The 13464-nt window shown below is 36.1% G+C and overlaps 2 protein-coding genes across 2 annotated transcripts; one reads left to right on the top strand and one right to left on the bottom strand.

Moving 5' to 3' along the window:
• Positions 1-2423: 2423 nt before the first annotated feature.
• LOC307000182 (OCIA domain-containing protein 1) lies at positions 2424-8286 on the top strand. The gene is made up of 8 exons (XM_079615591.1): positions 2424-2581; positions 3030-3114; positions 3211-3264; positions 3343-3390; positions 3478-3607; positions 4523-4680; positions 6258-6407; positions 7605-8286. Exons 1-8 carry the CDS (start codon positions 2531-2533, stop codon positions 7640-7642), a joined length of 714 nt encoding a protein of 237 aa, XP_079471717.1. The 5' UTR covers positions 2424-2530; the 3' UTR covers positions 7643-8286.
• On the bottom strand, positions 8182-12570 carry chic2 (cysteine-rich hydrophobic domain 2). The gene is made up of 6 exons (XM_079615592.1): positions 12233-12570; positions 11388-11442; positions 10879-11034; positions 9887-9943; positions 9744-9803; positions 8182-9635 (listed from the first exon to the last, which is right to left on the bottom strand). Exons 1-6 carry the CDS (start codon positions 12364-12366, stop codon positions 9585-9587), a joined length of 513 nt encoding a protein of 170 aa, XP_079471718.1. The 5' UTR covers positions 12367-12570; the 3' UTR covers positions 8182-9584.
• Positions 12571-13464: the final 894 nt, after the last annotated feature.

Genomic DNA, 13464 nt, shown 5'->3' with positions numbered 1-13464 from the left:
GTATTACAATTTAAAATATAATACATTTGTATAATACATTTAAATTGTACAAAGTTGCAAAATAATTTAAAAGTTGCCAAAATAACTCACCTAAGTTTATTCTTCCATAAAATGAGCTGAACTGTGAATGGTCAGACATTTTTAAAGAACTATGAGAGGCTGTGTCCCCCAAAATGGGAATCACCGATCATCCCATTCCCTCTCTGAGATACACCAGATTTACAACTGTGACGTATGGTTTCCGAGAAAGAAAAATGTCCTCTACTGAGGACAAAAGTGTGTGTGTGTGTGTGTGTGTGTGTGTGTGTGTGTGTGTGTGTGTGTGTGTGAACCCTGAATCTAGGGCACTGATCAATACATGAACATTCCTGTTGCATAGATCACATGACAATCAGTTTCTGAATGAATGAGATCTTTATTATGACAATGGGGGAATCATCCATCCATCCATTTTCCAAACTACAGTACATGTGTATGCAAGGATGCTGGAGCCTATTCCAGAATTTCAGCCTGTATACGCAAGTAAACTACCTGGACAAATGTCCAGTCCTCTGGGGGAAACAATCGTCCCTAATATATTTACATAGATGTCTTATTAGGAGCCATATAACAAAGCATTGTAAATAAAACTTATATTTGTCTAAAATGCTGAAAAATGCCAGTTTGTACTTCCGATTTGTTCCTCATTAGTTGTTTTTTTCATACACCAAATCTCTCTTTGAAGAGGAAGTTGTGACAGAGTGAAATTACAGTGCTCTCTGCTGGTTTAAAAGCACTCATTAAGTGTCAGCTACTGTAGCTGAAAATAATAGCTATTAATTATAGCGATATTAGATCATATGAAACCAGTTTTCACACTTTTTGCATCAAAATTATACGATTAAGACTGAGAATGTGAATATTATGACAGCATCCCCCAATAGAGCATATGGATTTGTCACAATGGAAACCATGGTTTCACCTACTATAAATGTAAAATCTAGAGAGACAAAATAGACTGACGTTTTAATATATTTTGCAAAGTTTATTTAAAAAGTACAATTAGTGTATCCACGGAACGCAGTGAAATAAAACAAGTTAGAATAGTAAATGATCACAGATTAATCTAAAGGTTTGTATTAAATGTTTGATATAAAAATAAATATTTACTTATGAAGTTTTATTCTAATATTGTGTATTATTCTTACCATGCATTAGATAAACTGACAAACAGTCTACACTAAAAATTAAGTAAAAATAGAATGTAGGCTAAAAATGGTATAACAAACAGACAGACCCTGTGACCTGAAAAGGAGAGGAGCAATACAATTCTGTTTGGAGCTGATCGATCACTACACTGAATAACTGATTTCCCAGTTTAGACTAATGGAGCCACCAGCTGTTTTCAGTCCACTTCAAAAATCACCAGAGCACTGATAAACAATGTTAGAATAGCATAAAAATATCTGTTAATACAAAGTGAACATTCAGTACCATTTAAAAGTTTGGGGTCAGTGAGATTTTGAAAAGTATTTTCTGCTCACCTAGGCTTCACTTCACTATAAAAAAAATTAAATAACAAAAAAACATTCCTGGCAGCTGTGGTTGCCAGACTAATTCTATAAAAATACAGTACAAATTCATATTTACAGAACAACGTTTACATTTTACAGCATTACAACGTTTAATTTACAAACAAGAAAATTGCCATTTAAACCAGTCAATCTAGCAAGGCACACTGCTACAACAATCTATTTGATACCCACTTAATGCTAGCTAACAGTTGTTTCCTCATAGCGTTTTTTTTTTTTTTTTTTTACAATAATACATTTAAGATTACATTATTATTTTTTACAGTCTGCATTTAGTATTTCGATAAAAACTGTAATATTGTGAAATATCATTACAGTTTAAAATAAAATATTTATATTTTAATGTATTTTAATCAATTCATTTTTTATTTTTTATTTAATGTGTAATTTATTATGTGATGGCAAAGCTGAATTTTCAGCATCATTAAACAGTTCTGCTTAATATTTTTGTATTTAAACATTTTCCCTCAGGATTATTTGATGAATAAAAAGCTCCTCAACAGCACTTATTTGACATAGAAATATTTGTAATGTCTTTACTATCACGTTTGGTCCATTCAATGCACTCATTTTGAACAAAAGTATCGATTTTACCAACCACTGAACTACGAACACATCATCATGCCACAAAAATATTAAGTGAACATTTGTACTCGACTGACCCCGTCAGGCATCGAGGCATTAACACTACAACACTACCTGACGACCAGAAGTTCGTCGATGATTATCCAATGTGTTCGTTTACTTGAAAAACGCGTTCGTATAGTTTGGTGTAAAATGTTTTACGGCTATTTTGACATTAGGCAAAAATTACAACAAAGTTATAGACGCAATTCCATGTCAAACCGCGTGATGGCACTAACGGCTGGTCACCATGATCTCCTACCGCACAGTCGAGGAAGAAGGTTGATTTGACATTATTAACCTGGAGCGCAACAGCCAAAGACATAGGATGCACAATGTCCCAGCAGTCTCCAGCGGACCCTGAACGCCCAGGGAATGCAGCCTTGGTGTGTTTGGTAACAAAACATCTCTTAAAAAGACAGAAAAAGATAGATTTTGCCAGGTTATGCATTGTAATGCTCTGAATGCTGTTGCGTCACATAATCAATAACGTTAGACCTGCATACGATATGCATCATAATGCATGAATGCATGCTAGATATCGGTCTTACCATTATACAATTACTATAATATTATTATTATAGTACTATTATACTATGTTATTATTGATTATTTAATAAATACTTGAATGTTACATATTTTTATATACTATATAATATATTTAAAATATGAATCACATTTAGAGAACTGTAGAAAACTTGTTATTCGTGTGTGTGTGTGTGTGTGTGTGTGTGTGTGTGTGTGTGTGTGTGTGTGTGTGTGTGTGTGTGTGTGTGTGTGTGTGTGTGTGTGTTTGTGTACATGAACATGATATGTTTCAATATGTGTATGTAGGGTCCCATTGGAATTGACTACATCCCCACTGAGGAGGAGAGAAAGGTGTTCAGGGAATGCAATCAGGAAAGCTTCTGGTACAGATGTGAGTAGATGTTCAGTGTTTTTATCCATTATCATGCTTGTGGTTTTATTGATATCATAATAACTGATTTATGTTTCTGTCTTTACATACATACAGCTCTCCCTATATCTGCCACCAGCATGGCCTTCACTCAGTTCCTTATTTCTAGAGGTGGGTTTGTTGAGAATCTTACCCGAAACCAAAACATTTACATTATTGTTTAAACAAGGTTTAATGTCATTTTTATAGGAGTGCTTACGTCCTCTGCCAGATTTGGATCATTGCTTAAAGTAGCATGTGAGTACAATCTACTGTCGCTGTAACTGTGAGATGGTTTATGGTTAGACTGAATGTTAAAAATATGTATGTGCATGTATGTGTTAGTTGCTGGTGTTTGTGGGTACCTCGGAGGAAAGATATCATACATGAAGACATGCCAGGAGAGGTTTATGAGCTTGGAGAATTCACCACTAGGGGAGGCACTGAGACAGAAATTGAACCACAAACCACCAAAGTAAGCACATAATGTTTAATCTAAATGTCATAACTGGACTTTCTGGTGAAAATGACTGCTGACGTATGCCTGACTTTTTATATACTTTTGTATACTTCCATTTTTGAGTGTAATGCCTACATCTCAGGCCCTGTTTACACCTGGTATTAAGATGCTTTTTTGGTCAATCGGATCACAAGTGGACGACGTTATGCAGGTGTAAATGAGGTCTAAAGCATTTGGAGCTTGTCCACTTTCAACCACTTCCAGAGGTAGTCGGAAAAAACATTTAACTGGATTGCTTTCAAACGCTCATGTGGGCGAATGTTTTCGAACAGCCACAAAAAGACCACCTACTCTCCGCCTACTGACCTAATGCTTAAACATTATGGGAAGCGCACTAGCCAGACGGGATTTAAACTTTGTTAGCTGGAGACCCAAGTTTGGTTTGAAGATGAAAAACATACCAAGCACAATGTTCTCTCACCATTCCCGATTTCTAACACGAATTTACAGCGTTTTGACATGGTCTTATGGCTATCAGAGCAGAAACAAAAGGTATTGCTCTTTGGTGTTTTCAGTCTTCTCAGGGCGCATTCATATGTAAATCACGTGAGCTTATTTTGTCCATTAGATTGAAAGATCTGAAAAAAACTATATATTTACCCACTCATAGATCCTTCATTTAAATAAATTAGGACGGAAGTGGTTTCAAAAGTGGACAAAAGAGACGGATTAAAATAGCAGGTGTAAACAGGAATGTGTCTACCTCGGCTACTTGTGATCCTATCGACCAAAACGCATCTTAATACCAGGTGTAAACACGGCCTAACAATGCAGAACAAAAGATCAGTTGCTACTTTCATTTAATCGTAATTTTAAATAAAAGGAGTGATATTTTGGAAGAGACTTTTGGAAGACATTTTTTTTTTTTAGGTTTACTAGTGAGCAGCCAGGGGTGAGTGATCCAAACAAAGCTGATTTTGAGCCAGTCTTTCTTGATGATCAGAGGGATCAGTCGGCCTCCTATGCCAGTGATTTCACTTACACTAACCCCATGCATTCAGCAAACCACTCTGGCACCCAAATTACAGGCAAGTTAAATTGCTATCATTTATTTGCATTAAAAACGTCTGTAGGTCTTATTACCCTTAACATTTGCTGCAGATCTTAGGCTATTTTTAAACAGTAGAATAGTTAACCTCAAACTATTCTGGAGGGCCACTGTACCGCAAAGTTCAGCTCCAACCCTAATCAAACACACCTGAACCAATCAAAGTCTTCAGGATTACGCCATGTCATAATTACAGTACGTAAATGATGTTTTATTAACACAGTTCAGGAGGAGCACGTTCAGATAATCTACCCAATCAGCACGAGAGGAGGCTTATATATATAGAGCCGACTTACTTCGGTTCCACATTTTTTACAGTATCCCTACTCCACCCCAACTCCTCACTCTCAATTATTCCTATCCTATCCAGGGATGGGGGGAGTGCTCTGGATTTGGGCCAAATTTCGATATCGGAGTCCTCTCCTCGGTCAGCACGCCAAATATGCATTTTTGATACTATATCTGAATATATGTAAGTGTGAACTAGGGGTGTAACGGTCTATTTATTCCTCTCGAACCGCCACGGTTCGGTGTATACAGTCAGATGAAGAAGAGACGATCTATGCACCAACCCAAAACATGAGTTCAGATTGCACGCAAGAGCTTGCTAGAAGCCTATACTCGGAGTTTGATTAAGTTTTGTGACACGCTCCACTTCACGGAAAGGAAACTGAGACGGCAGAAAGCAACATCCTGTTTTTTTTCTTTATTTTACAGAAGCACAATGTTTTGTTTTTATTGTGAGTGTAGTGTACACATAAAAGTAGACCCTTTACAGTTTCTAATAATTTCTGTATGACCATAAATGACATATTGAGTAATATTTTAAGTTGTTTTCGTTGTTATAATGAGACAAAATAATTTGGCATTGTGCCGTTTTGTGTCGTGGAAGTCTCACTACTGTCCAGTGATGAAATGTGCGTGTGTACTGGAAATGGGAAGCCGCAGGTGCCGTTTCACTCGCCGTGTCGTGGAAAGGTGAAGTAGGCTCAGATGTAGATGGCTCTTTTTCTCCTCGTTCATCTATCCATGATTTCTTGAAAAAACGTAATATTGAACTTAGTTTGTGCATCTGCATTTGCGCACAACATGGTAATCAAACCAATAAGTTTGAAAACAGCCGTTGCATTTCACTGCGCAGCATTGGTTAATCTATCAATAAGAGTAACAATCTAGGCAGGCCGGACATGTAAATGTATCGAACCGTGACCCCAAAACCGAGTTGCGTACCGAACCGTGACTTCTGTACACCCCTAGTCAAGTGTTATTTCAATACGTGACGTTCTGTTCATTCGTCATCAGACTGGGAATTATGCATTTCTATGAAACCACTATCAATGGCCAAATTAATTTGCATCGGGGATGGGGTACAAGTAGAAGCTCTCCAAAAATTCCCAGCTTCCTAGTTGAAATTACGAGCTCTACGAGGATGTGAATGCCTTTTTTGAAAGTTGAAATCTGGTAATTACAGTAATTGCATGTTGTGAATGCACCTAGTGTTTGCCCATCCCTGCCATAGAGTGTGTGGCATTTAAAACCTTCCCTCAAATCCCGCAGAATCATCTTACATTGAGGAGGATGCACAGAAGAAACATGTTCTATACAAGGACCTACAGGGTAAGAACAGGGAAAACTATGAAGTAACTATGACTCAGAAACCAGACGCACTGCCGAAGTCTTCGGCCGATTCCACCCCAGCCAAGAGAGGTGAGACCTGCCAATAAACTATCCAACGTCCTCACTAGAGCTGTGTTCGAAATCGCCATTCTCTATTCCCTACCTACATTAGTCCACTAATAATAGTTTACTAGGAGTGAATGAAAACGAGTGAATTACGGGCTGCCGCCGGCTAAATTTGAAACTTAGCAAACTGACCGCTCCAGTATTAATGAAAAGATTTATCTTGAACTCTGTCATGAAAACTATGTATAAACCTTAATTAAACATTTAATAATCAATTAAAGAGGAATTTATACCTGTGATATTACACTGTACCCACACCGGACAAGTGGAAAATGAATGCATTTTTGGAAAATTAATGGATGGATGATTCATTCAGTACGAACCTCACAGTGCATTATGGGTATTCTCTAGCAGTTGAGGGAACATCAGTTGTACACTCATTATTGCGGTGCATTATGGGATTGAATGAATGCACTTAATAACGTCCACCATGGTTTCGAACACCACTACAAATGTCTGTCCCCTCAAATAGTGCCCTATTTAAGGGTATAGGGGGCGATTTCAGACACAGCCCATGTGTTGCAACATTTTATTTTTGTCCACTAAACTAAAAACTCAAATATATACATGGAGGAGAATATAGAAGTTAATACTTCTGACTTTTGACATCAGAGTGGTTAGAGAGAACACCGGTTACACAGCACACATGCTCACCAAAACCACATTTATTTGATAAAAAATACGGTAAATACAGTAACATTGTGAAATATTGTTACAATTTAAACTAACTGTTTTTAACTCAATTTATTCCTGTGGTAGCAAAGCTGAAATTTTAGCAGCTATTAATCCATGATGCTTCAGAAATCATTCTAATGCTGATTTGGTCTTCTCAGAAAACTTTTCTTATTATCAATGTTGAAAAAAGTTGTGCTGCCTAATATTTTTGTGGAAACTGAATACTTTTTTCAGGGTTCTTTGATGGTTAGACAGACAGTACAAAAGAACAGCATTTATTTAAAAACATATTTTTTTACGTTACAATTTAAAGCATCCTTGCTGATAAAAATATACATTTAATTCTGTACTGACCTTAAAATTATTGTCTGTATTAAGTATATATATATATAAGTAGTGTTTTGTACTTATGATATTAGTAAAATAAATCAATCCCTTTTTTGCGTGTGTGTGTGTATATATATATATTTCTTTTTTTGTATACAGGGAAGAAGAATATATATGGAGACACATGGGAGGAGTGAGAGCTGCTTCAACGCCACTGTCGTTTCACTGTCTAAATTTGCTGTCTGTAACTGATGTCTTATACAATACAGATGTCTAAATGTGTCTGAGAGATGACTGTCATTGACTTTGCACTCATTTAAAGTTAAAGACGTAACTATTGTTTTTTAAATTGTGCACAGCTCACTGCATTATCTAATAATGAAATTGTGAGGATACAGTTAGGCGTTTACATCCTCGGAAGACGTTTTAATGATGCTTTCCGAAATATATTTGAAAATATTTGAAGAGTTTTTAGCACACCATGAAAGAGGCCATCTACAAGATAAGACTATTTCATAATGACAGTTGGAGGAATCGATCAGGTTCAGGTCATATTGTTTAATACTTGAGATTCATAAACCTCTAATGGGAAGAGTATTAATTAACACGTATAATTTTAAGACAGACTGGGCCACAATAATTGTGGTTAATACATTTGATATTTGAATTCAATATACTATACATGTAGACATCAAAATATTGGCATACATTCAAAAGTAAATGGAAAAAAAACAAATCAAGTTGGGCATGTTTTATTTCTGTACACACATTGTACATAAATACACTGAAATATTTTTGAAAAATAAAGACGATGTCCCTGGGATTTAGGATGACATCAGACAAGAGATAGGGCCATTGTAATTTCAGTAATAATATAAGTATTCACACACACTCACATTTCATAAATTTCAGGTTTTGAGGCCTAATAGGACCAATTGTCTTATTGAGTATTGGGACATAACGGTTTTATTAACCTACAATTGGATACATTTACACAAGTATAGTTCACTAAGAGAAAATGCCTGCATAGGACTTGCTTAGTCTTCACACCTGACCCAGGATTGAAACAAAGATGAAAAAAATTAAGTGAAAAAGATTAAATAAAAAGAATAGAAATAATGTCTTTCTGCCCTGGAGAAAATGCTATATTTGTGGGTTCTTATTTTATTATTATTTAGTTTGACTACCAATAATTCGTTAAAATTAATAGTTTAACTTTTCCAATGACCCAACAAACCTATAAATGTTTTGATTTGTCTCACTTGTGAACAAAATGACAAACAAAATATCTCAGGGACAGACAGAAACAATCACCTCCACACACAAATCAAGAGACAAACATTTGCTGCTCGTCTTTTTAAACTGAGCAAGTAAACAAAGATAAAAAAAAATGCTCCAAAAAAAAAAACCCAGCAAAAGAAATCTAATCTGTGCTGCGTCACTACCCATTGGTGCACTTGGACCGCATCAGATCCATGACTTCCACTAGACTCAAAAGTCCCGTCAGAGTCTAGATGGTGCGTGGCACAGTCAGTGTTTGATTGTCTTTGTATATAGATGATGATTTGTGATAAGGAGAGATGGAGAACTATGTATTGTGCATTGACCGTATCCATTTGGCTTTCAGCTAACTGAAAATCCGTATTAATCGTTCCTACCATCCATCTTTTTTTTTTTTTATTGATAGGAAAGGTTTAATTCTACAGCCGCCACTTCCTCGAGCCGTTCTTCACTGATTCGCTCCACAGTGATGCTGTCGGCAACAGGAAGTCGCTTAGCTAGTGTGCAGACTGTGTGATATGATTAAGGTATAGTAGACGTTTCCAGCTTCAGAAGTTACTTTCCGTGACCTCCTCGCAGGCTCCGTGTAGTCATGTGACAGTAAAGGTCCCTCTGTGTGTATTCATGCACTCGCGAAACCAAAACGGCACAGACGTGTGCCTCAGTATGTGTGTTTGTGGGTTGTAAACAGTGCTTTCTCTGTGAGGAGTGCTGTGAGTGGCGCTCGGACGTGAGGCGAGTCTCTTGCTCAGAGTGTGGAGGGAAAAGAGACGAGGCCACATGATAAAACCATGACAGTACCGGAGAAAGGCACCTCAGGAAGACCACGCCGGAGGGATGAGCTCTGGCCCGACGCTGCTAATCCGGCCGGAAGATGGGAATCTTGGGAAGGAACTCTATTTGGATGACCTATAAATAGCAGGGAGAGAAACGGCAAATTTAAACTTTTCATTCGTACGATTTATTCTATTTGGTACAGCTCAAATAGTTTTAGGTGTGTGTTTGTAGTTGGCTTACATATTCCATCATGTTGTTGGTTTCACACTTCCTTTTGCTGAGCCTCCAATGCAAACACAGCTAAATGAACAGAGGGCATGTCGTGAAATCAGCACCTGACGGTAAAATACAAACTGCAAACAAACACACGGCCTTCTACGTACCTTGTGATACAATCTGCTGTTTTCCCACTCCAATAGCTTCTCTAAGGATCTGCGTGTCTATCGGTGAAAAAGACACTATTCAGCACACAACAAGAGAAGTTATTCATGTCCTATAATGTACCCTTAAGTTTGTAAGATTTCTTTTTAATGTTTTTGAAAGTCATCTCACCAAGGTTACATTTATTTGATCAAAAATACAAGTAAAAACAGTAATATTGTTATAATATTATTCCCATTTAATATAATTGTTAGCAATTAAAATTTTTATCAGGGTATTATATATATATATATATATATATATATAATATTTTAAATTGTTATTTATTCCTGTGACGTCAAAGCTGAATTTTCAGCAGTCAGTGTCACATGATCCTTTAGAAATCATTCTAATATGCTGATTTGGTGCTCAATTAAAATTTAATTTTATTATCAATGTTGAAAACAGTTGTGCTGCTTAATATTTTTGTGGAAACCGTGGTATTTTTTTCAGGATTCTTTGATGAATTTTTCAAAATAGAATTTATACGAAATCTTTTGTTTCCATTTTTATTTTAAATGTCTTTTTTTTTTTTTTTTACTGACCCCGTCTACTGGAAAATATTGTCCCTAACATTGTAGAAAAAAAATTACAATAATAAAGAAAACATAAATCACAAGTAAGCCTATAAGGCAAGGAATTCTGGGTGTTTAAAAGCAGAAATGTAAAGCTTATTTACAAAATGGTCCGATTGGATAACTACCGGTAGTTATCTTTGTTGATGTTAGTTAATAAATAATGTTCATTGTTAGTTCATGTTAGCTCAGTCATTCCTAACCTATAGATTTCTATTGTAGGTTCATTCCTGAAAATCCGATATTAGCGTTTTTTACAAACTGAAGACAAGTTTAACTCATTTTCCCAGGCAATTGACAGCATACCACAAATGCTTTTGATAAAGCTAAGCTTCTTTTAAACCAAGAACATTCCTCGAGGTGAGACAGAACAAACTCACCCTCTTGCTAAGACAGATGACCGGCCACAGACTAAAGCCCAGAGTACAGCAACAGCAGAGACAGCCGCACAGCAGCCAGCGCACATTCACCGGGAGAGCCTTCTTCAGGCAGCCGTTCACGCGGTTTATGCTGGCTTTGAACTCCTCTGGTGCAACCTGTAAATCAACAAATGAAGCAATCAACTAGAACTCATGTCAGACCTCAGAATTGTGTGGCGCACTACATTGTAAAATACACACTTTCGAGCTTAACCACCAGTTACGTGGAAAACAGCAGCTTCAACATTCTACTAAACATCTCGTTTGTGCTCGACAAAAACGTTGGGGTGAATAATTATTCTAAACAATCTATTAACGTAACAGTCTTACATTATTCCCTTTCGTTTCTGAATGCCAGTAATTACAGACTTCTCTGGGGCTTTTCACTTCTCACTGGGATTAGAAATGAATAATTCTACATTTAATTGTAGTTCCTTGAGATTAAAAAAAGCCACTGAAATAACACTTACCTTTCCCGTAAGGGCTGAGGGAAACTCAGACTCAAATTTGTTGCTCAGTCCAAACCTACAGGAAAGAAAAATTTGAGAAATTTTAATTTCTCAAACATGAGTTAAGACAAAGGCACAAGTAGATTTACGGTTATATGCTATATTTTTGTAATAGTCTATAATATACAGTTAATTTTACTAGACTAGGTAGCAAAAAAAGAGAAAGGTTTAGAGAAAAACAGTGTACAACGTGTAAAAAATAAATAAAAATGTGATAATATACAAGTATGTATTAAATATATATATTAATAAGTAAATATTTAATAATGATATGTAAATAATGAATAATAATAAAACAAATAATCAATCCAACAGTAGAGTACAATAATGTGTAGAAATAATAATGTAGCTTATGAAAATATGTTAGATTCACAGTATAAATTAGGTCTTTATCCCAGGTCCCTCGCATGAGAACTGTCATATTTGGGGGTCTGTGGCATCTAAAAGATATAACATCCTTGTAATAGACGTAACGTTAGTTCACCAAAAATGAAAGTTTAATCTTTGACTCACTCTTGCGTAATTCCAAACCCGTATAACTTACTTTTACGGAGTAAAAAGTAACAAAATAATAGTCAGTTGTCAATTTCTTAGGGGAATTGTATGCGTTTTTAGGTTGTTAAAACGTTTTGGGACTTGTCATAAAAACTACTAACGTTACCATTTGTCTTAACGCAGTTGTAAGGACACCACTTAGCATGTCTTATGTGTCTCTAAATGAGCACTGAGTTCCTGATAGCTTATGTGTGATCAGTGTAGATTAATAATCTATATATGAATAGATCCAGAGCTGCCGGGAGTCTTACACAGTGACGTGCCCGGATCCGCGCACTACCACCGGGTCCGGAGCGTATTTGAGCAGCTGCTCCTCCGCGGCCCTGTCTTCGTCCTCTTCTTCCTCTTCCTCCTCCTCGTATATCTCATCAAAGTCCTCCATCATCGCCCTCCGCCTCGGCCTCTTTGCTTCCCGAAAGAAGCGCCGAGAAAGAACACGTTTCGCACACGTTACTCAAATATATGCAATAACGCAGATCATACGGCCTCGGTGAGAAACGACTGTACAGAAATCCGGATCAAAATATCAACATCCGCCGAAAATCTCGTGTGGATTGATCTCGGGATACATCGCGAGAGTATGTAAATCACATTCTCACTGCTTGAGGCTTTCTTATGTCAAAATCATGGACAAAATAAATGGGTGTATACTAATAATTGGGGTCACCTGATAACTTATTTCTTCATTTTCATATTCTAACTTGCGCGTTGAAAGGATAACATTTAGTAGCGTAATTAAAAACGTGTCCCTTAGTTTGTACTTGCTGTTTTCAAAAGCACGACAAAATACACCGAAAATACACATATACATATTTCATAAGAAAAATTAAATAATCTGCTATGTTGTTTAATTAAAGAATAGATATTGCCCATTGTTCAATAATATTTATAATTGTTTAGGTAGTGAAATTACAGTATACTCTACTGTTCAAAAGTTTGGGGTCAGTGCGTTTTGTTAAAAGAAAAAAAACACTTTTGTTCAGCAATAATGCATTAAATTGATCAAAAGTGACAGTAAGGACAAATAAATGCTGTTCTTTCACAAATCAATTGTTTTTATCAAATCGTTTAAAAAAAACAGATGTTTCCACAAAAATATGAAGCAGCACTGTTTTCAACATAGATAATAAGAAATGTTTCTTGATCACCAAATCATCATATTAGAGTGATTTTTTTAAGGACCATGTGACACTGAAGACTGTAATGTAAAGTAATGATGCTTGAAATTCAGCTTTACCATCACATGAATAAAATACAAAAAGGTCATTTTAATTTGTAACATTTCACAATTTTACTGTATTTTTGATAAAATAAATGCAGCCTTGGTAAGAATCTACAACAGTGTACAGTAACCAAAAAGATGAGACCAAATAAAAAAAAAATCTCTGAAATAATAATTGTTAAACTTTGATAAATCAAGCTGGCTACCATGATCAACTGTGAATGTTGATCGCCAGTTGCTCTAGTAGTCATATATGAAAGA

Source organism: Phoxinus phoxinus, assembly GCF_949152265.1.
Source record: "Phoxinus phoxinus genome assembly, chromosome: 6".
NCBI lineage: Eukaryota > Metazoa > Chordata > Actinopteri > Cypriniformes > Leuciscidae > Phoxinus > Phoxinus phoxinus.
The sequence above is the reverse complement of the archived record's forward strand: the minus strand, read 5'-3'. Positions and strand labels throughout refer to the sequence as shown.